Consider the following 19,779-nt stretch of genomic DNA (forward strand, 5'->3'; position numbering starts at 1 on the left):
TTGATACGTAATTTATGGCGCCAAGTGAAAAACTTTCCGGATGTCACGTGACATCTGTAATTTTTTTGCAATCACACACTAAAGCATAAATTCCTTGAGGCTTACCTATTTGATAAGCTAGCAACCGTTAGAACAAATAAAGTGATCGAATCATCTATCATCATCTCTTTCAATAAAATGAGCATTGAAAACACGGTAATGGTAAGAAAGATTTGTTACTGAATTAGTTGCCATTGCCAACCAATTATAAATTTAGCTAATAGCCCTCTTAGTTACACCATAAACATGCCTGTCTCGGTCTCTTTTTGTAGTTTTTTTGTTGCAGGCAACATTCTAAGTTCGACCGTTTCAAACTTTGAAAAGCTAGTGTTTTTTTATGCTATTTTACTCTTATCAAAACAAATTTATTTCTGAATATAATTGATTAATTAAACGGAGATTTATGGTAATGCGTTCATTAATTAGTGATAAGTAATTTACAACAATTAATTTATAAGGTATGTAAATGTCATCTTTAAATTTTGACATAAAATATAACCTCAAAAGCTACGTTCATCAAAACTTTGTGATTGAAGAATTTCGTGTACATTAAAGTAAATGATGCTGATTTTAGATGCCAAGTATAGTAAGTAGTAGTGTCGACGTACCTCGCCCATCGGACGGAAGCAAAATGCAGCTGGAGTGCTTGGAATTGGCTGGTTGTACCTTAGACCGGTACATAAGCTCTGATAATTCGCGCCCTTCGTTTTTGGAGGTTTGTTTTTATTTTTCTCGTTACATAGCAAAATATGAACTTTTGCTTGATATAAAATCCAAGTTCAAATATCTTACAAATGTTGTAATTGAGAATTTATTGGTCTGGTTTCTAAATTATAGATAACTGGAATAGCAGCCCAAAGGAGTCCAACATGCAGTGGATTGAACGCTGGAGACTACAGAAACCTCGAAGTCCTGCTCAATCATCCAAATTTATCACAGTTGAAAATACTAAATAAGGTTCCACTGCCACCAGAAATAATGGAACATTTTGCCCGTATCCTTTTACAAAATACCTACATTAAATCAGTATCATTGCTTCATTATTATCCTTTGTTCTTGGTCTTAAATGCCAATACCTACATTTGAAATACTATTTTTGAGTCTGATAATTATTAATTAATATTGGTTTTTCCTTCACCTATTTTTGTAATTTATGGATTTGGCAATTTTGTATGCAGTTGATAATTTTCTTAATAATTCTATCAGATATGCAATGTCATTGCCTGATGGGGGTGTTTCCAGAAATCAGTCGAGTTTGGCTTGCAATAGATAGCAATATTTATGTGTGGGCTTTTGAACATGGTTGTGATGTAGCATACTTTGATGGCCTAGGAGAGACCATCGTCAGCGTGGGGTTAGTCAAGCCTAAACCGGGGGTATTCCAAAGTTTTGTAAAGTATTTACTGGTTTTGACCACTACAGTTGAAATTGTAGTATTAGGTAAGCAAGTAGTAAGCAATGAACTCCTTGAAACCTTTCAAATACTTTTATTTAAAATGTGGTATACATACTTACTTTTCTTTAATTTACAGGTGTTACATTTTCCTCAAGCAAAAATGATGGCTCATCAGAATTCCAAGAAATACACTTAGTACCAGAACCAGTTTTTGTTTTGCCAACTGATGGTGTATCTATGATGTCAGTCAAGTCCACTGCAAAAGGTCGCATATTTATGGGTGGAAAAGATGGATGTTTGTATGAAATCACATACCAGGTACATATTGCAGAAATATTTTTAACATTGTCAGGAATATAAAAAATCTCCCTTATTTACTGCTGAAATAATGTCTTTTCAGATTTATCTTTTTTTAAATTGATAGCGAATAGCATAACAAGCTGTATATTCACAATTTGTATTTTTTCCAGGCTCAATTGGGATGGTTTGGCAAACACTGTAAAAAAGTAAATCATTCAACCAGTGCTTTATCATTCTTGGTGCCATCATTCCTCAATGCAGCTTTATACGATGAAGATCCTATTGTCAAAATTGAAGTGGATAACTCTAGGAACATTCTGTATACATTGAGTGAAAAAGGCTGCATTGAAGTGTTCGATTTGGGCGCTGATGGTGAGGGATTGAGTAGAGTTGTACGATTTACACAAGGAAAGATTCTTACTTCAGCTTTGGACATTGTTAAGTAAGCAATATACAAATATGTTTGAATTAGTTAACATTTAAATATGTGTTTTTTATCAATAATATTGTATCGGATTTTGTTCCAGAACACTTGAGCCTATTAACTTCAAACCAGTTGTAGCAATATCAGCTGTGGAGGAGTCAGAGTCTGAACACTTAAATCTCGTAGCTGTTACGCAAACTGGTGCTAGACTTTATTTCAGTACAGGGAGTGGGGAGTAAGTAGCTGATTTTATTATTGAATGAAAAATAACAAATAATAAACCTACTAAATAATGATCTTTAATCATGCTTTGTTTTTCAGTGCGAATCAAGGTGGTTCTCAAAGGCCTCAGTACCTCACACTACTGCATGTGAGACTTCCACCTGGATTCACTCCCAATGCCTCAGTACTCAGGCCTAAACAAGTCCACAGTGCTGTTCATGAAAACGGTATGACTGCTGTCCAAGATTTTGTTTTTCTTCCAGTGATAAAAATAATCTCATTTCTACCTTATTCCCTGTTGTTCATGAAAAATAATCTTTGAAGTGATGACTAGATTTATGTTCTATGAGAAGGCCAATCCTAATAATAATGCTTGTGATCCTTGATTTTGATTAGTTTTTCAAATATTTTTCGTGTCCACCAGGTTGCCTAGTGATGGTGTGTTCCACGGGCAACGGCGCCGAAGCGGAGACGCTGTGGTGCCTGTCGCGCGTGCTGCCCGGGCCCGGCTTCAGCGAGGCGCATTCCTTACTCGCGCTGGACGGGCCGGCCTGGGCGCTCACAGCGCTGCCTGCGCCCCGCGCCGCTCACTTGTCACCCGCGATGGTCGCCAGGAAAGGTCAGTGTTCTAGTGCGGATGTAACGCGGCCTCAGCGGGAAAAAGACGAAATTATACCAACGTGGCGGTGCTGCCCGGGCCCGGCTTCAGCGAGGCGCATTCCTTACTCGCGCTGGACGGGCCGGCCTGGGCGCTCACAGCGCTGCCTGCGCCCCGCGCCGCTCACTTGTCACCCGCGATGGTCGCCAGGAAAGGTCAGTGTTCTAGTGCGGATGTAACGCGGCCTCAGCGGGAAAAAGACGAAATTATACCAACCTGGCGGTGCTGCCCGGGCCCGGCTTCAGCGAGGCGCATTCCCTGCTCGCGCTGGACGGGCCGGCCTGGGCGCTCACAGCGCTGCCTGCGCCTCGCGCCGCTCACTTATCACCTGCGATGGTCGCCAGAAAAGGTCAGTGTTCTAGTGCGGATGTGATGCGGCCTCAGCGAGAAAAAGACGAAATTATACCAACCTGGCGGTGCTGCCCGGGCCCGGCTTCAGCGAGGCGCATTCCCTGCTCGCGCTGGACGGGCCGGCCTGGGCGCTCACAGCGCTGCCTGCGCCCCGCGCCGCTCACTTATCACCTGCGATGGTCGCCAGGAAAGGTCAGTGTTCTAGTGCGGATGTGATGCGGCCTCAGCGAGAAAAAGACGAAATTATACCAACCTGGCGGTGTTCCACGGGCAACGGCGCCGAAGCGGATACGCTGTGGAACCTGTCGCGCGTGCTGCCTTTTTTTTTTCACCCAGGAAAATGGCCTATCCATACCTACCGCCGGGGGACGGTAGGTTAAGTGGGGCTCGAACCCACTAAAAACCTGGGGTGTTCCCTCTGTCGCATAGTGGTCGGCGCCTTGGGTACTAGAAACGACCACGGCGCCTTCCGCGGTCGTCCCGCCCTACACGGCGGTACCCTACACGCCCCCACTTAATGGGGGGCCGACAGGATTAGCCGGGAGGCGCGTGCTGCCCGGGCCCGGCTTCAGCGAGGCGCATTCCCTGCTAGCGCTGGACGGGCCGGCCTGGCCTGTCACCTGTGATGGTCGCCAGTAAAGGTCAGTGTTCTAGTGAGGATAACGAAAGGACGAAGAGACCAACCTGGCGGCCTGCAAGATTAATCAGAATTTATTTGGGGATTTTTAGTGGTTGTATTTTCCATCGTCGTAGACCGACTAAGTGCTACTGTCAGTGTCGCAAAGCATATTCGTCACTGTCCGCTTGGTGTACCTACGCCTGCTTGTATTTACATACAAAACAATGTTATGTTTTAGTGATGTTTTCTCCTGGAACATTGGCTACCAACACAGCGTAACATGAGTACCGTGGTTTCTTTAGAAGTCGGTGTCTCCGCGATAGGATGCGCAATGCCAACAATTAAGGGTGTCCGCGGAAGACCAGCGTCTTGACATACCCCTTGCGAGCATGTGACGATAAATGCTGATTTGCCTGCTATTTCAATATATTGCGACCATAGAGATGTAGAGAGATGCCAACTAATGCGATGAGTTCGAAAGTCAGTGTCGCATTAGAAATTCACACACACAAAGTAATCAAAATATGTGCTCATTATCCACTGCGGTATCAGTACTCAACGTTGGAATAATCTTTAGTACCATGTAATAAATGTAAACTCTTTACATTATGACGTAGCTGCTGTCATCATTGCTATCACGAGCAATGTGTTCTGTTTTGGGCATATTGCTGCGACGCCGGCCGCGCCCCTTGTCACATCTCCCTTTACTTTTTGTGATCAGTGGTTGCAACTGTTAAAAGGAATACTATGTCAATAACGTTTTTACTATTTGTATTTTTTAGAGGTGTGGAGCGTGTCTCGCTGGGCGGTGGTGACCGGCGCGGGCGCAGCGGTTTTGGCGGCGGGCGCGGCGCCCGACCTGCTGCGCTCGCTGCTGCGCGACTGCCGCGGGCCCGAGGCGCATGCTGTTAAGGACTTCTTCCAGGTAATTATGTTCGGGTTTATTTAGTGCTTTAACATTTTGTTACGGCTCAATAATTTGTTGTGGTAATCTTGTAGGTTCGAGTTCCAAATCATTTTATTTTTTTGACAGCACTAATATGCAATTTAAAGTAATTTTCTTCGATTAAGCTCACTTTGTGCATTTCCTCGCTCCTCGACTTCTGCAGTCGACTTATAATGGAGGACGCGGGTAGCCCTCGACATCAGCCGGCGACTCCTAACGTCGGCTGAACTTACATTCGTCGACTCGACAGCAAACTACTGTTCGTGTGTTTGAGCCCTTATTTATTTAAAAACCTTATTGCACAGACATAAAAACAAGCGGTACAAAAAGGCGAGCTTAATACCATGTGGCTCTCCCAGCTGACCTTACTCGAGCCCTTACTCGAATTTAAACTTTCACTTTCCATTAAAATTGACACTAACGGGTCTCAAACTACCTAATCTAGTGTCGCGTTTGAGGCCCATTGTTCTAAGTATCAATTCATATACTCGTATTAACCATTAGTGTATCTAGCTCCACAGCGTAGAGCAGGCGTGCGCGTGCGCAGTGTACCTGGCGTGCGAGGACGCGACCTCCAACGACCTGTCCGTCAGCGAGTGGGCGGCGCGCGCCTTCTTCCTGTACGGCGCGCAGCTCGCGCCGGCTCCGCTGCTGCCGCACCAGACCTCGCAGCTGCCCTCCAGTATAGGTGCGTTTGTGATTACTTTAGAACAGTGTTTTTCAACCTTTTTCATGACACGACCCCCTTAGTATGAAAAAATTTTTGGCGACCCCCCGACTGTTCGCTTTTTTTTTCATGCGTTTTATAATGTTGCAAACATGTTTGTAGGGACTGAATACTTCAACCCATACAACATTTGCATAATTAGATTTCGGATTAATCTGTCTTTATAGGATTTTTTTTACTGAAGTAGTTTTTACGACCTCTTGCGACCCCCCTATAGAGGCTTGGCGACCCCCCAGGGGGTCGCGACCCACAGGTTGAAAGACACTGCTTTAGAAGGACCAGTAGCCCAATTCACGTATTTTGATACAGTCTAAATGTCGTTGACGTTTTTAGAAGTACTCCTATTGAAACAACTCGCCCCCCGCCGTACCAATGGAAACACGTTACATATACATATGCGCTGATCATACTATTTTTCAATATAGTGGAGGCCCTCGTTCTCACTTTAAGTCATGGTAGTAGCAGAACTATTTTATCTTATTTCCAGGTTCACCCAAGTTTTCGCCGCGGCAAATGTCTACGCCCATGTCTATGCGAGGTCCTCAAGGGCAAATGCAGCCCGGAAAACTGAACCAGTCGTATCAACAGGCCGCAATGAACCAGTCCTTCCCCGGCTCTCCCAACCAGTCTATGATGCCGCAGTCGCCATTCCAACAAAACATGATGAGCCCCACGCCCTTCAACCAGTCTTCCTTCGTGGGGAATGTCACACAGCAGCAAAGGGATCAAAATTTCCCCATACAAGTCGAGTACAGCGCGAAACACAACGGCCTCTATATCTACATTGGAAGAATATTGGCTCCCATCTGGAATTTGAAGTGTGTTTCCAAATCGCTGACGCCTGATAACAAGGAATTTGTAAGTACTTAGAATATCAAGCATCACTTTAAAAAATCTGATTACAGTCACTTCATAATCAAATGTGATGACGTTATGATTCCTTCAATAATTCTTCGAATTTCGAAGACTGTAAATAGTGTTTAAAGTACATTTCAATACTTTTTTATATTTTTTGCTTGACAAGTTAAGGTTCGGCGATCAACGCGATCACACGCGATCAGCCGGCGTGCAGCGATGGCGACCAGACTAATTGATCGCCATCACTGCACGCCGGCTGATCATTACATTTCTATGAGACGCGTATCGATGTATTTCTGGGCCTCGGTGTCTCAATCAAATCGTAGTTCTTTACAATAATAATAAATAATAAATCTTTGGACAATTTCACACAGCGCCATCTAGCCCCAAAGTAAGCAACTTAATGCTTGTGTTATGGGTGCTAGCTTAACGGATATACTACTTATATACTTTTTTTTTAAATACATAAATATTATACATAGTCACACCCAGACCCGTCACAGAAATTAAAATTCATCATTTCAATTTCTGCCCGGCTGGGAATCGAACCCGGGACCTCTCGGTATAGTAGTCCGTTCTGAACCACTACACCAAACGGCCCACAAGTTCAGACCCTGCTTGAGATAGTCGCTTATCTTACTATTTTGTACTGTTCTAAATCATCCTATTAGAAAAAGTATCATAGCTAAACCGTATAAATCTATTCAGATGAGCAGCAACGTGACGGGCGAGGATTGCGCGTTCACCGTACAGAAGCTACAGCGCGCAGCGGCCTTTGCCCAGCGCGTGGTCGCGCCGCCGCACTCCGACGAGCACGCCTCGCTGCAGGCGCTCAAGATGTTCATAAGTACGTACACGTCGATATTGATACCTAATTGTGGTACTGTAAGAGCTAAAGTTCAATAACGACGACTGTTTTTCTTATAAACTACATTTTCTCTATTAAATATTACATACTAAGTCAAAATTGATGATTAAATTACGCACTGGACGCAATTTGAGTATGCCGATGTAAAGTAACAGTAGCATTCGGATCGGATATGTTGCGTATCCTTAAAGTAGTAGTGTAAAATAAGATTTTGCTATGATAATCGATTTTGGATTGGCAGGTCACCGATTCTGTAAGATCAAACAAAAACCGTTTGGTGCATTTTCTCAAAAAAGCAAAATGATCAACTGATATAAAAATATACGAAAGAAATAAATGAAATTACACTCCATATTTTTATTGTTTGATATTAAACACAATATAAACAAGAAGTTATTCTTTTCAACAGCGATGGCGATTGAAATGCTTAGCCTTTGGAAAGTACTTTGCGAACACCAGTTCCACGTTATTGCGTCTAGTCTACCTCCAGAACAGCAAAGTGCTTTGCAGGCTGCAAGCTTTAGGTGAGTTCTATTAAATTATAGTACAAAATCGCACTAGATCATACATAATTGATTCAAATGTAAGTGTCAATATTTGTTGAATTATTATTTACAATTTTCAGAGAACTGCTGGTAGGAGGTCAAGAGGTTGCTTGCCTCCTTTTAGGTTCTTTGGTCGCCGGATACTTAAGAGACAACGCGTCCGTGGACGGTATCTCACAGAAGTTGAGGCAACTCTGTCCTACCCTCTATAGAAAAGAAGATGCTACTTGCTCTAAAGTAAGTATCTTAGCTCGCTAACGAATAGAAGGTATATTTTGTTTAGTCAGATACAAATTATAATATGTTGTGTACACTAGTACTTTTGTTCATTGTCGTAACTCTGTAATAATAGTAATATTATTTTTTCTTATAGGCCAATGAACTGTTGATGTTTGCAAAACAACAAAAGAATCCGACTGAAAGAGAAGAAATGCTACAGCACGCTTTGAAACTTTGCATGGTATGTAAAACTAAAATAATGGTATTCTGTCTTTATCAAAATAGCAACGATAATTAAACGAGTTCAGCGCCATATTATCCAAATAATATGACAATCCGTCGTTCAGGCACAAACAAGATACAGTTCAATACGAATTTTTCTATCCATTTATGGCTGCCGCGTTAGTGCAGCAGCTGCTAGTAGAACACACAGTTTGTAAACCTTTTGCTGGCAAATATATTTTTTTTATGTAGGAACAAATCATGTTGCAATTATAGTGTAGCATAGTGAAGTTGCTGTTAAATCAGAAACGAAAGTTACGTATTCTACTCGTTCTACGTCATTGTCAGTACCTAGAGCATGGTTAAGTTGTCGTTAAAGAAGAAAAAGATAGTATATTCTTTTGTTTATTCCAGGATGTGGCTCCCAACGTGAATCTGCCTCTAGTGTGCGCCAAGCTAGTGTCGGCGGGCTTCTACTCGGGCGTGGTGCAGCTGTGCCGCGCGTGCGCCGCGCGCCTCGACCCGCACGACAAGGCGTTACACCACTACTCCAGCGACCAGCCCGCCCAGGACCGCGAGGGGCACCTGGCCTACTACCGCCGGTGAGTGATAGTGAACCCGCCGCGATAAAATCTTATCGATGACGCGACAAATGTATGGGATTATCGCCTTAAATCGATAGTTATATCGACAAGGCGCTGCACCACTACTCTAGCGACCAGCCCGCCCAGGACCGCGAGGGGCACCTGGCCTACTACCGCCGGTGAGCGATAGTGAACCCGCCGCGATAAATGTATGAGATTATCGCCTTAAATCGTTAAAATATCTCGATGAAGTTATATCAACAAGGCGCTGCACCACTACTCCAGCGACCAGCCCGCCCAGGACCGCGAGGGGCACCTGGCCTACTACCGCCGGTGAGTGATAGTGAACCCGCCGCGATAAAATCCTATCGATGACGCGATAAATGTATGGGATTATCGCCTTAAATCGATAAAGTTATATCGACAAGGACCTGCACCACTACTCCAGCGACCAGCCCGCGCAGGACCGCGAGGGGCACCTGGCCTACTACCGCCGGTGAGTCAACATTTAGCTGGGATAGTGAGCCCGCCGCGATAAATGTATGGGATTATCGCCTTAAATCGATAAAATGTATCGATAAGGATATTACGTTTTGCGTATTTCTAGCAGGAGCCAGAAAAATATAGGCCAACTAGTTTTTCCCACCACATCGCCTGTGTGAATTTTGGTGTCAAAGAAAGACTCTGAATTACTATTTTTGTCATATAATTTCGAGTACAGACAACGACAGCTCATCTAGACTTATTTTTTGTTCCAAAATAGGCTTTTTTATTTTTAATCAATGTAACTATTGCATTTATATTTCAGAATGGACATATACCGGGAAGTATGCAACGCCCTAGAACGCTTGTACGAGCGCAGTGTAGAAACTGGAAGCGAGCCGGCGCCTCTTCGGTCACAATCGCAGTCCACTACAGACACAATGATGACTCTGTCGCCAGCTGACGCTAACTATCAGGCAAGTTTTCGTAAAGTGAACTTTTTTGGATCATCTCACTCTATATTCTTGTCATATAAAAAGTTCGGTCCGTTGATGTTAAAATTTTGTTGCAGGGCCGAAAACTAGTATGGGAATGTTTGGCATGTGATGACGAACTCCTTCATGTTGCCGTTTATCAATGGCTTGTTTCCAAAAATCTCGGTGCAGGTATGTTCATTTTTAGAGTGACTTTCATTTGCTTATAAAGTTCTGCAGGTACCAAAGATAACTTTGTTTACTACAAATAGGAGGCGTGGTATAAATTCGTCGTAAGTTTTTTTGTTATTCTTTGTATATCCACCTTAGTTCACCATCATGGCATTTTTATGTATTTAGTTTTGTAGAATAAAAGTGCACTAACCAGATTTTTGCTATGCTCTATTTTGGACGTAGCCAAACGAAGCTGTCAAACTATCGATACTTGACCTAATTTATAATTTACTTGCAATGGCAATCTACACCAGTAAATGCAACCTGTATCCCCAGAGCTTCTATCGCTGGGGTCGGCACCGCCGGCATCGCTGCGGCGCTATTTAGCTGCGGGGGCGCGCGCGGCGTCGCCGCAGGCCGCGCTACAACTGCTGGACCTTCTGTGGAAGGTTCTGGAGAAGTGCGGCGACCACCTCGCCGCCGCACACGTGCTCGAAGGGCTGGCTACTAAACCGGGGTGAGTGCACATTTGTTATAAGAGCTGCTGTTGCTGTGATCGGCGCCGCCGGAATTCCTGCGGCGCTACTTTTTTATGTGTTTACGTTACGCTGAGATTTCTGATCCGATTTACATGATTCTTTTTTTTTTCGATGCGGAATGGTTGCCATTTGGTCCTATAAAGTAATTTGGTTGAGTAGTTTTATTTTATGAGCATTTTTGTAAATTTTTACGATGTAATTTTTATTAATCGCACACAGGTCCGGCGCTCTCCTGTCCCAGCGCATATCGTGGCTGTCAGCCGGCGTGGTGTGCGTGCGCGGCGCCGGCGCCGGCGGGCCGGGCGGCGGCGAGCTGCTGCGGCGGCTGGAGGAGGCGGGCGAGGTGGCGCGCGTGCAGGCCGCCGTGCGCGCCGCCGCCGCCGCGCTGCCGCGCCCGCTGCAGCCGCCGCCGCACGCCATGCACCGCCTGGACGACGAGCTGCTGGAGGTGACGCAGGTGCGTGTGACGTGTACTGTACAGGCGGCGAGGTGGCGCGCGTGCAGGCCGCCGTGCGCGCCGCCGCCGCCGCGCTGCCGCGCCCGCTGCAGCCGCCGCCGCACGCCATGCACCGCCTGGACGACGAGCTGCTGGAGGTGACGCAGGTGCGTGTGACGTGTACTGTACAGGCGGCGAGGTGGCGCGCGTGCAGGCCGCCGTGCGCGCCGCCGCCGCCGCGCTGCCGCGCCCGCTGCAGCCGCCGCCGCACGCCATGCACCGCCTGGACGACGAGCTGCTGGAGGTGACGCAGGTGCGTGTGACGTGTACTGTACAGGCGGCGAGGTGGCGCGCGTGCAGGCCGCCGTGCGCGCCGCCGCCGCCGCGCTGCCGCGCCCGCTGCAGCCGCCGCCGCACGCCATGCACCGCCTGGACGACGAGCTGCTGGAGGTGACGCAGGTGCGTGTGACGTGTACTGTACAGGCGGCGAGGTGGCGCGCGTGCAGGCCGCCGTGCGCGCCGCCGCCGCCGCGCTGCCGCGCCCGCTGCAGCCGCCGCCGCACGCCATGCACCGCCTGGACGACGAGCTGCTGGAGGTGACGCAGGTGCGTGTGACGTGTACTGTACAGGCGGCGAGGTGGCGCGCGTGCAGGCCGCCGTGCGCGCCGCCGCCGCCGCGCTGCCGCGCCCGCTGCAGCCGCCGCCGCACGCCATGCACCGCCTGGACGACGAGCTGCTGGAGGTGACGCAGGTGCGTGTGACGTGTACTGTACAGGCGGCGAGGTGGCGCGCGTGCAGGCCGCCGTGCGCGCCGCCGCCGCCGCGCTGCCGCGCCCGCTGCAGCCGCCGCCGCACGCCATGCACCGCCTGGACGACGAGCTGCTGGAGGTGACGCAGGTGCGTGTGACGTGTACTGTACAGGCGGCGAGGTGGCGCGCGTGCAGGCCGCCGTGCGCGCCGCCGCCGCCGCGCTGCCGCGCCCGCTGCAGCCGCCGCCGCACGCCATGCACCGCCTGGACGACGAGCTGCTGGAGGTGACGCAGGTGCGTGTGACGTGTACTGTACAGGCGGCGAGGTGGCGCGCGTGCAGGCCGCCGTGCGCGCCGCCGCCGCCGCGCTGCCGCGCCCGCTGCAGCCGCCGCCGCACGCCATGCACCGCCTGGACGACGAGCTGCTGGAGGTGACGCAGGTGCGTGTGACGTGTACTGTACAGGCGGCGAGGTGGCGCGCGTGCAGGCCGCCGTGCGCGCCGCCGCCGCCGCGCTGCCGCGCCCGCTGCAGCCGCCGCCGCACGCCATGCACCGCCTGGACGACGAGCTGCTGGAGGTGACGCAGGTGCGTGTGACGTGTACTGTACAGGCGGCGAGGTGGCGCGCGTGCAGGCCGCCGTGCGCGCCGCCGCCGCCGCGCTGCCGCGCCCGCTGCAGCCGCCGCCGCACGCCATGCACCGCCTGGACGACGAGCTGCTGGAGGTGACGCAGGTGCGTGTGACGTGTACCGTACAGGCGGCGAGGTGGCGCTGGTTTATTCGTTTTTCGCGCGCACCGGCCGGATACTCGAGCGATGACTGAACGCCGCGGAGCTTTTAGTGGGTATACCCCGTCGTTTTCAGAACGGAGCAGTGCTCTTTTCAGGACGGAGCAGCGCTCTTTTCAGGGCGCTGGGAGTCCAACAAACTACTCTGTCCCCCTGCAGTGGTGGTGACGGTGCGTAAAGCATTTCCTCCGCGTAAAAATAAAAAAAGATTTATTCGTCCGGTTAAACTTAATGAGGTCCGCTGCTGGACAAAGGCCTACCGCAAGAATTTCTCTTGTGGAAATCCTGTTTTCTGCCAGTACGTACACAATCGACAGCACATCAAACTATACATTTTTGTAACAAAATATCCTGTATCATTACGAGATGAGGCGCCACCATTGTGTTTAGCTTGATGTGCGAAAAATTATTTATTGTTTTCCCACAACCTATATTTTATAAAAAGTTATAACATTAAAAGTAAATGCAGAAAACAAGGGCCATGAGGTTTAGCTCAAGCTGCCTCGAGAGCAAGTCCCGGGTTGCACTGTTTTTCAACTGATCCTATATCAGCTGTGTATATTTAAACCTCAGTTTTAATTTGCTTTTGCCTAGTTATATATAATGTGTAGGTACAAAATAACACGTTTGCTTAGCTACGTCCACTTGAAATGCCTTTACGTCAGAAAATTTTCCCATTGTAATAGCCAATTTCAATATTTGCAGCTATACGAAGAGTACGCCGACCGGTACAACCTATGGGAGTGCAAGTTGGCCATCGTGCAGTGCTCGGGCCACAACGACGCTCTCCTCGTCGAGAACATCTGGAGCAACATCCTCGCGGAGGCCGAGGCGGCCGCGAGAGGCTGTCTCACGGCCGACGAGAAACTGGGCTCGGTGCTTAGCAAGCTGACCACACTCGGCCGGGAGTACGTCCATACTGGGCATTGCTTCCCTCTGTGTAAGTTTAATCGATTTTATAATAATTCGCCGCGATTCTTGAGTAACCAGTGGCCTTATGTAATGTATATTTCGTTTTTTTGCAGATTTCATTGTGCGCCAGCTGGAAATTATGAGCTGTAAACTTCAAGCAGATCAGAGCATGGTATTCAAAGCCGTGTTGAATATTGGTGTTTCATTAGAACAAGTACTAGACATTTATATCAAGTAAGTATATTTTAAATAACTATTATCTTTTTTTATTTGTTTTCATATTAGTACATTAATTACGAACTATTTCGTATATGCCCATAAGTGAATTTATATTAGTTTCCTTTATTGCCGTTGGAGGACAAAAAATTACGAATACGGTCCAGTTTTATTCGTAATTTTTTGTCCGCCATATTTTTTATCGAAACAGCTAGGCATCCCAATCTTCGTCTTATTGACGGCTATAATTTTGCCATCAGACTCGTAAGCGTGAACGAGCGCGTGTGGCTGGGCTGCGGCGACGAGACGCACGTGTGCAGCGTTGCCGCTCTGCTGCTGGAGAGCGCCCGCGGCGAGCTGGCGCCGCTGGAGGCCGCCGCCCGCAGGCGCGCGCTCGCCCGCTGCAAGGACCTGCACGAGGCCGCGCTGTCCTCGCTCCAGGTCTGTACTGGCCGGCTGCGGGCCGAGCCCCGCGTGTGCAGCGTTGCCGCTCTGCTGCTGGAGAGCGCCCGCGGCGAGCTGGCGCCGCTGGAGGCCGCCGCCCGCAGGCGCGCGCTCGCCCGCTGCAAGGACCTGCACGAGGCCGCGCTGTCCTCGCTCCAGGTCTGTACTGGCCGGCTGCGGGCCGAGCCCCGCGTGTGCAGCGTTGCCGCTCTGCTGCTGGAGAGCGCCCGCGGCGAGCTGGCGCCGCTGGAGGCCGCCGCCCGCAGGCGCGCGCTCGCCCGCTGCAAGGACCTGCACGAGGCCGCGCTGTCCTCGCTCCAGGTCTGTACTGGCCGGCTGCGGGCCGAGCCCCGCGTGTGCAGCGTTGCCGCTCTGCTGCTGGAGAGCGCCCGCGGCGAGCTGGCGCCGCTGGAGGCCGCCGCCCGCAGGCGCGCGCTCGCCCGCTGCAAGGACCTGCACGAGGCCGCGCTGTCCTCGCTCCAGGTCTGTACTGGGCCGGCTGTATCCTGTGCTACGGGGCTATTCCCACCTCGTTCCCACCGCTGTAACTCCTGTGTAGCCAGGATCTACAGCTTGACCGCCAAAAAACCCAACCGCCAGTCTACTTGTGACAACGACAAGCCGTGAGTACATAATGTAACTCATCTTTCTAAGTCTTTCTATCTAACCTAACCCAACCATTTCAACCAGTGAAGATCAAGTTTCGCCCGAAGGAAAGTTAAACTGTCATTGGACCCGCAACGAAATCAATCAGAAGAACATAGCATAACAAAACATCAATTTTTTAAACTGTGATCTCCAACCCGCCTGCCAAGCGTGGGAATTATGCCAAAACCCTTTACTATAGTGGGGGAGGCTCATACTGCCGCACAATTTATAAACGCAGTAAGTAACACGTGAACAGTTTCGAGAAAAACGCGATCAAAGTTGAAATTTTATTTTGGGGTGTCTACAATTAGTTACGCAAACATTTGTAAAAAAAAATATATGGGCTTATAGAGCTAAACTCAAAGTTTAGTTTGATATGAGGTTTTTGTATTTTAATTAATATTTTGTATTTAAAATTATTAAAAAACTGTTTATGTTATGGATTAAGTAAGTTTTCGTTCGATACTTACTACCCATGAATGCAGTATGATTGTTCCTTACTGCGTTTATCAGTAGTTTTCGTTACTTACGGTACATGTGTTAGATGATTGATTTAAATTTTAGTTCTTGCAACGTAATATAAGCGCCGTATCTTTACAACTTACTGCATTTATGAGTGGGAGTGTGAATCAAAATAATTTGTCAAAACTTTAAATGCGCAGTAATAATACAATTATACTGCGCTTATCATAAGCCAATAACGCTTTCATGTTGAACTTTCCCAAATGACCAAGGGGTAAATGAAACAAGTATTACAAAATAATTGCTGAGATCGCTTGTTATTCAATCAAACATTAAGATATGGCTCCCACTTTTAGACCTTAAATATACCAATCTAATAAAATTAAGACTCGGGCGTTCGTTTCAGCCGAAAGACGTCGACTGCTGGACAAGGCCTCCCCCAAGGATTTCCACAAAGACCGGTCCTGTGCCACTCGCATACAGGCACCTGACGCGACCTTCACCAGATCATCGGTCCACCTAGTGTGAGGCTTGCCCAAGCTGCGTCTTCCATCTCATGATCGCCACTCAAGAACTTTCCTGCCCCAGCGACCATCAGAGTACTTATAGTGTCTCCAATCTTCAGAGGAGTGGGTACATCACGGCATTTGACATGATTTTTGTCTTGTCCATTAAAGACCCATTTGTTGAGAGGCTCTATTGAGGCAATCGAGGATTGAGCTTAAATCCTCTACGTTCTCAGCCATGACTACGATATCGTCCGCGAATCAAAGATGGGTAATGCACTCGCTGATGATATTTATGCCCAATCCGCTCCAGTCCAGAAGCTTGAAAACATCTTCCAGAGTGGTAGTGGACAGTTTTAAAAATATGACATCTCTCTGTCTGACCCCTCGCTGCAACTGAAGTCCTGATCCCGGAGACGGACTGACATTGTGGCCTATTCGTACAAGCCCTTCAACGATTATATCTATAGTAAATTTGGCACCGTTGGAAAGACTGTAGCTTGAAGAGAAAAGTCTTTCTCATAGACCACAAATGCCAGACAAAGCTGCTGATTATTCTCCTCAGTTTTCTGCCATAGATAAGTATGTGGTCTATCTAGAGAATACAATCCCGAGCATGTTTTTCAATCCCGGGATTACGGGATTTTTGATGGGTAATCCCGGGATCCCGGGACTATCCCGGGATCAGCCTTATGTGGGAATTGGGTTCTAATAAAAAAAACTTAAGTATAATTTCTCAAAAGATGTTTTAAATATTGTTAGTTGCAATAATACTAAAATAAAATAAAAAAATATACAAATCAAAAGCACTATTTAGAATATCGGAAATAGAATCTTAGAAATATCGAAGCATCCAATATAGCCTGCTTCGTAATTTATTTCCAACAAAAGCAGCAGCTGAAAACGCTCGCTCGGGTTCTACACTCGTTGGAGGTATAGAATAGATACTTATATGCTAATTCTAAGTGATATCCATCCACGAACTCCGCCATTTTCAAACAGGCTCATTTCACGTCTGATACTATTTGTCAAGCCCGATTCACTTTGTAGTTGTACTTCAGGGTCTGGGCATTTCATACTCTTATCAATTTCCAGCTGCAACTTTTCCTTTAGTGTCAATTGGGGTTGGGAGGTTTGTGGCGTTAGCTCAAGTTGTGATCCTGTCTAAGGTCTACGAAAAAGATATTATTAGGGCCGAACCTGTATAGTTTGTATCCGTATCGTACCTTAGATTTGTTTTTTTATCGTTATACAGGGTGGAAACGATAAGTGATCTCACTCGATTATTTCTAAACTATACAAGATATCCAAAAACTGGTTAATGATCCTGAAAGTCCTTCACGAGCTCTATCCAACGGTACCAATTATAGGTTACAAAATAAACTGGATCTATCCGAAAATTCAATGTTTCCAGCTTCCATACATTTAGTTAAACCTCATAATATTAAAAACTATACAAGATATCCAAAAACTGGTTACTGATCCTGAAAGTCCTTCACGAGCTCTATCCAACGGTACCAATAACAAGTTACATAATAAACTGGATCTATTCGAAAATTCAAGTTTCCAGCTTCCATACTTTTAGTACTGTTACAGTCATGGCACTCAAGGCTTCTTAATATTATAGCAAGTAAAGCCTAAAATCAACGTTTTCCTTGAATAATTTTAAATAATAATGCAATTTACGAGATCATTTTAAGTGTTTATTATTTAATATAAAATATTATTTATTATCTTGTATAGTTAAGAAATAATCGAGTGAGATCACTTATCGTTTCCACCCTGTATAATTTTATGCTAAGGTAGAATCTAGGCAAGGTCATAGTCAAGGCGCAACGGATCGTAGAATGCAAAATAGACCTGTTTATATCAATCCCGAAAATACCGGGATTAGCCAAGTACAGTCCCGGGATTTTCGGGACCAGAAAAGGGTCGGGATCCCGGGATCCCGGGAATCGGGATCCCGGGATTGTATTCTCTAGGTCTATCGTACTAAAGCCTTATCGGAAACCGATTTGTTCGGGAGGCTAGATGTCGCGTGAAACCATTCATGATGACTCTCAAAAACCGAATCAGAAGTGAGATGGGTATAAAATAAATTCTTCAACCAAGATTTTGTTGCCTTTTTTGAAGAAGAGTATCACCACACTTCTGTGCCATACCGTAGGCGTTTTTCCCTCAAGGATGACGGAATCGAATAGCTTCTAAAGAGCCTTTAGTACCGGCGTTCAGCCTGATTTCAGAAGCTCAGCCGTGATTCCATCATCGCCCGGTGCCTTGTTATTTTTCAGCTGTTTGAGAGCCATTCTAATCTCGTACAGACACGTCCGGGATAACATCGGCATAGTGTCGGGTCAATCTAGCTCTTGGGTCTTCGGCTAGATTTGTCATTTGGACAGGTATTCAACTTCTTCCAATAACATAAGAGTCAGCCACTGCGTTCATAACATATTAACACCTAGGCAGCACTCTGACAATCCTTAGTATGTACGCAGTATAATTGTAATTACTGCATTAATATTAAGTACAAGTCATCTGTTTTTCCTATGGAAACATAATATCAGTGTGTGTTTAAGTGGAATTACTGCACATATACTATGTGCAAGGTGAACTTAACAATTGCAGAAACAAAATAAGAATGATGTAATTGGCACATACTGCACTATTACTGTGTAACAAATTAAGTAAGCGCGAGTATTCACGTAATATTAAGTTATTATGTGCTCTTACTGCTAACATAGTATGTGAAGAAACCTACAATCTGCTCTTTACTGCGTTTATGATAACATGTATCTTCCGTTCTAAGATAGATAGAAAAAAACGGGTCTTTGATTCTTATAGATCGCGATGTCAGGATTCAGAATATTCAAAACAATCATAAATGCAGTAAGTGGTACTTACTGCGTTTATAAATTGTGCGGCAGCATAGTCCAGCAGTGGACTGTAAAGGGCTGTTGATGAAGAAAAGTTATAACACCATGGACAATAAACATCAATTAAGGATATCCTATGCTACTAAACTTTAGTACAAAACAAGACAGGCCTTGAGTGACCGAGTAAACCGACTTTTCTCCGCTTTGGGTTAGTAGATAGTTTGGTCCACAAACGCTAAGTCAGTTTGAGGTGGATTTTAATTTGTGACTGTTACTGAGTTGACATAAAAATATAATACTTTCTGGGCTACATGGATTCTGAGCCTCGCCTGTGTCTATGTGGGAAACTTTCAAGAGTAGTGTAAAGCATTATTCCGGGTAGACTATATCTGCTAAGTCTTAGGAGCTAAGATATACATACAAAATTCTACAGATTCTTAATTTAAAAAAATAATAACTTTGGAATTCATAGTCAAAAACATGCGTTAACTTGATATTATGTTTGTTCCAGGCTCGGCCGAACACGCAGCGCCTCATGGACCGCCTCACAGTTGCGCAGGCGCACCTGGACCGCCTGGACTGAGTCAGTAGATTTAAGTTAGCTAATTGTCCATTTGCTTCCCATATCTTTTTAATTTTCTTCAAATCATTTTCTTGACATCCGACAAAATTTTACTTTGTCTAAATAATATTAATTTCATCATGCATTTTAATTTAACTTAAAGTCATTAGTAAATGAAAGACCGTTCAGTTGATTTAATTTTTATTTTATAATATTTCATAAAATTGGTAAAAATACAAAAACTTTTAAAATAATATTTAGAATAATTTACACTTTATTGAAACCATGTACACATACAATCGGAATGGCAGTGACTTACAATCAATCACACATTTTGATTCAAAACGCTTACATACTTTTCTACATTCTTTAAAGTATTGTTTTATCATGTGCATGTAAAAATAGAAAACGAGAAATCTAGATACATCTTAAAGGCACTAAATAATGTGAACGATTTCTATTTTTGTAAATAAATGATGATTGAAGTACATAATTATGACTTTCTATAATTAATAACAGTCCTTATCTTATTTTTAA

General features: G+C 46.0%; 1 protein-coding gene across 1 annotated transcript; it reads left to right on the forward strand.

The window, feature by feature from the left end:
* Nucleotides 1-348: 348 nt before the first annotated feature.
* On the forward strand, nt 349-19,735 carry LOC135072129 (nuclear pore complex protein Nup154). Its single transcript, XM_063966082.1, has 40 exons — nt 349-445; nt 614-754; nt 877-1,033; nt 1,246-1,479; nt 1,572-1,753; nt 1,906-2,177; nt 2,263-2,394; nt 2,481-2,608; nt 2,806-3,000; nt 3,036-3,194; nt 3,424-3,582; nt 4,792-4,934; nt 5,469-5,643; nt 6,170-6,540; nt 7,249-7,387; nt 7,818-7,932; nt 8,034-8,190; nt 8,327-8,413; nt 8,809-8,996; nt 9,077-9,157; nt 9,231-9,311; nt 9,394-9,474; nt 9,787-9,937; nt 10,033-10,126; nt 10,445-10,625; nt 10,867-11,104; nt 11,152-11,250; nt 11,298-11,396; nt 11,444-11,542; nt 11,590-11,688; nt 11,736-11,834; nt 11,882-11,980; nt 12,028-12,126; nt 12,174-12,272; nt 12,320-12,418; nt 12,466-12,564; nt 13,325-13,559; nt 13,645-13,765; nt 14,008-14,674; nt 19,192-19,735. Exons 1-40 carry the CDS (start codon nt 443-445, stop codon nt 19,261-19,263), a joined length of 6,129 nt encoding a protein of 2,042 aa, XP_063822152.1. The 5' UTR covers nt 349-442; the 3' UTR covers nt 19,264-19,735.
* Nucleotides 19,736-19,779: the final 44 nt, after the last annotated feature.

Source organism: Ostrinia nubilalis, chromosome 5, assembly GCF_963855985.1.
Source record: "Ostrinia nubilalis chromosome 5, ilOstNubi1.1, whole genome shotgun sequence".
In the NCBI taxonomy this organism is placed as follows: domain Eukaryota; kingdom Metazoa; phylum Arthropoda; class Insecta; order Lepidoptera; family Crambidae; genus Ostrinia; species Ostrinia nubilalis.

Excerpts from the sequence above, each read along its gene's own strand:
- LOC135072129 (XM_063966082.1), top strand. Across the intron at positions 1,480-1,571 it reads AGTTGAAATTGTAGTATTAG|GTGTTACATTTTCCTCAAGC; the intron begins GTAAGCAAGTAG and ends TTTAATTTACAG. Across the intron at positions 8,414-8,808 it reads ACGCTTTGAAACTTTGCATG|GATGTGGCTCCCAACGTGAA; the intron begins GTATGTAAAACT and ends TGTTTATTCCAG.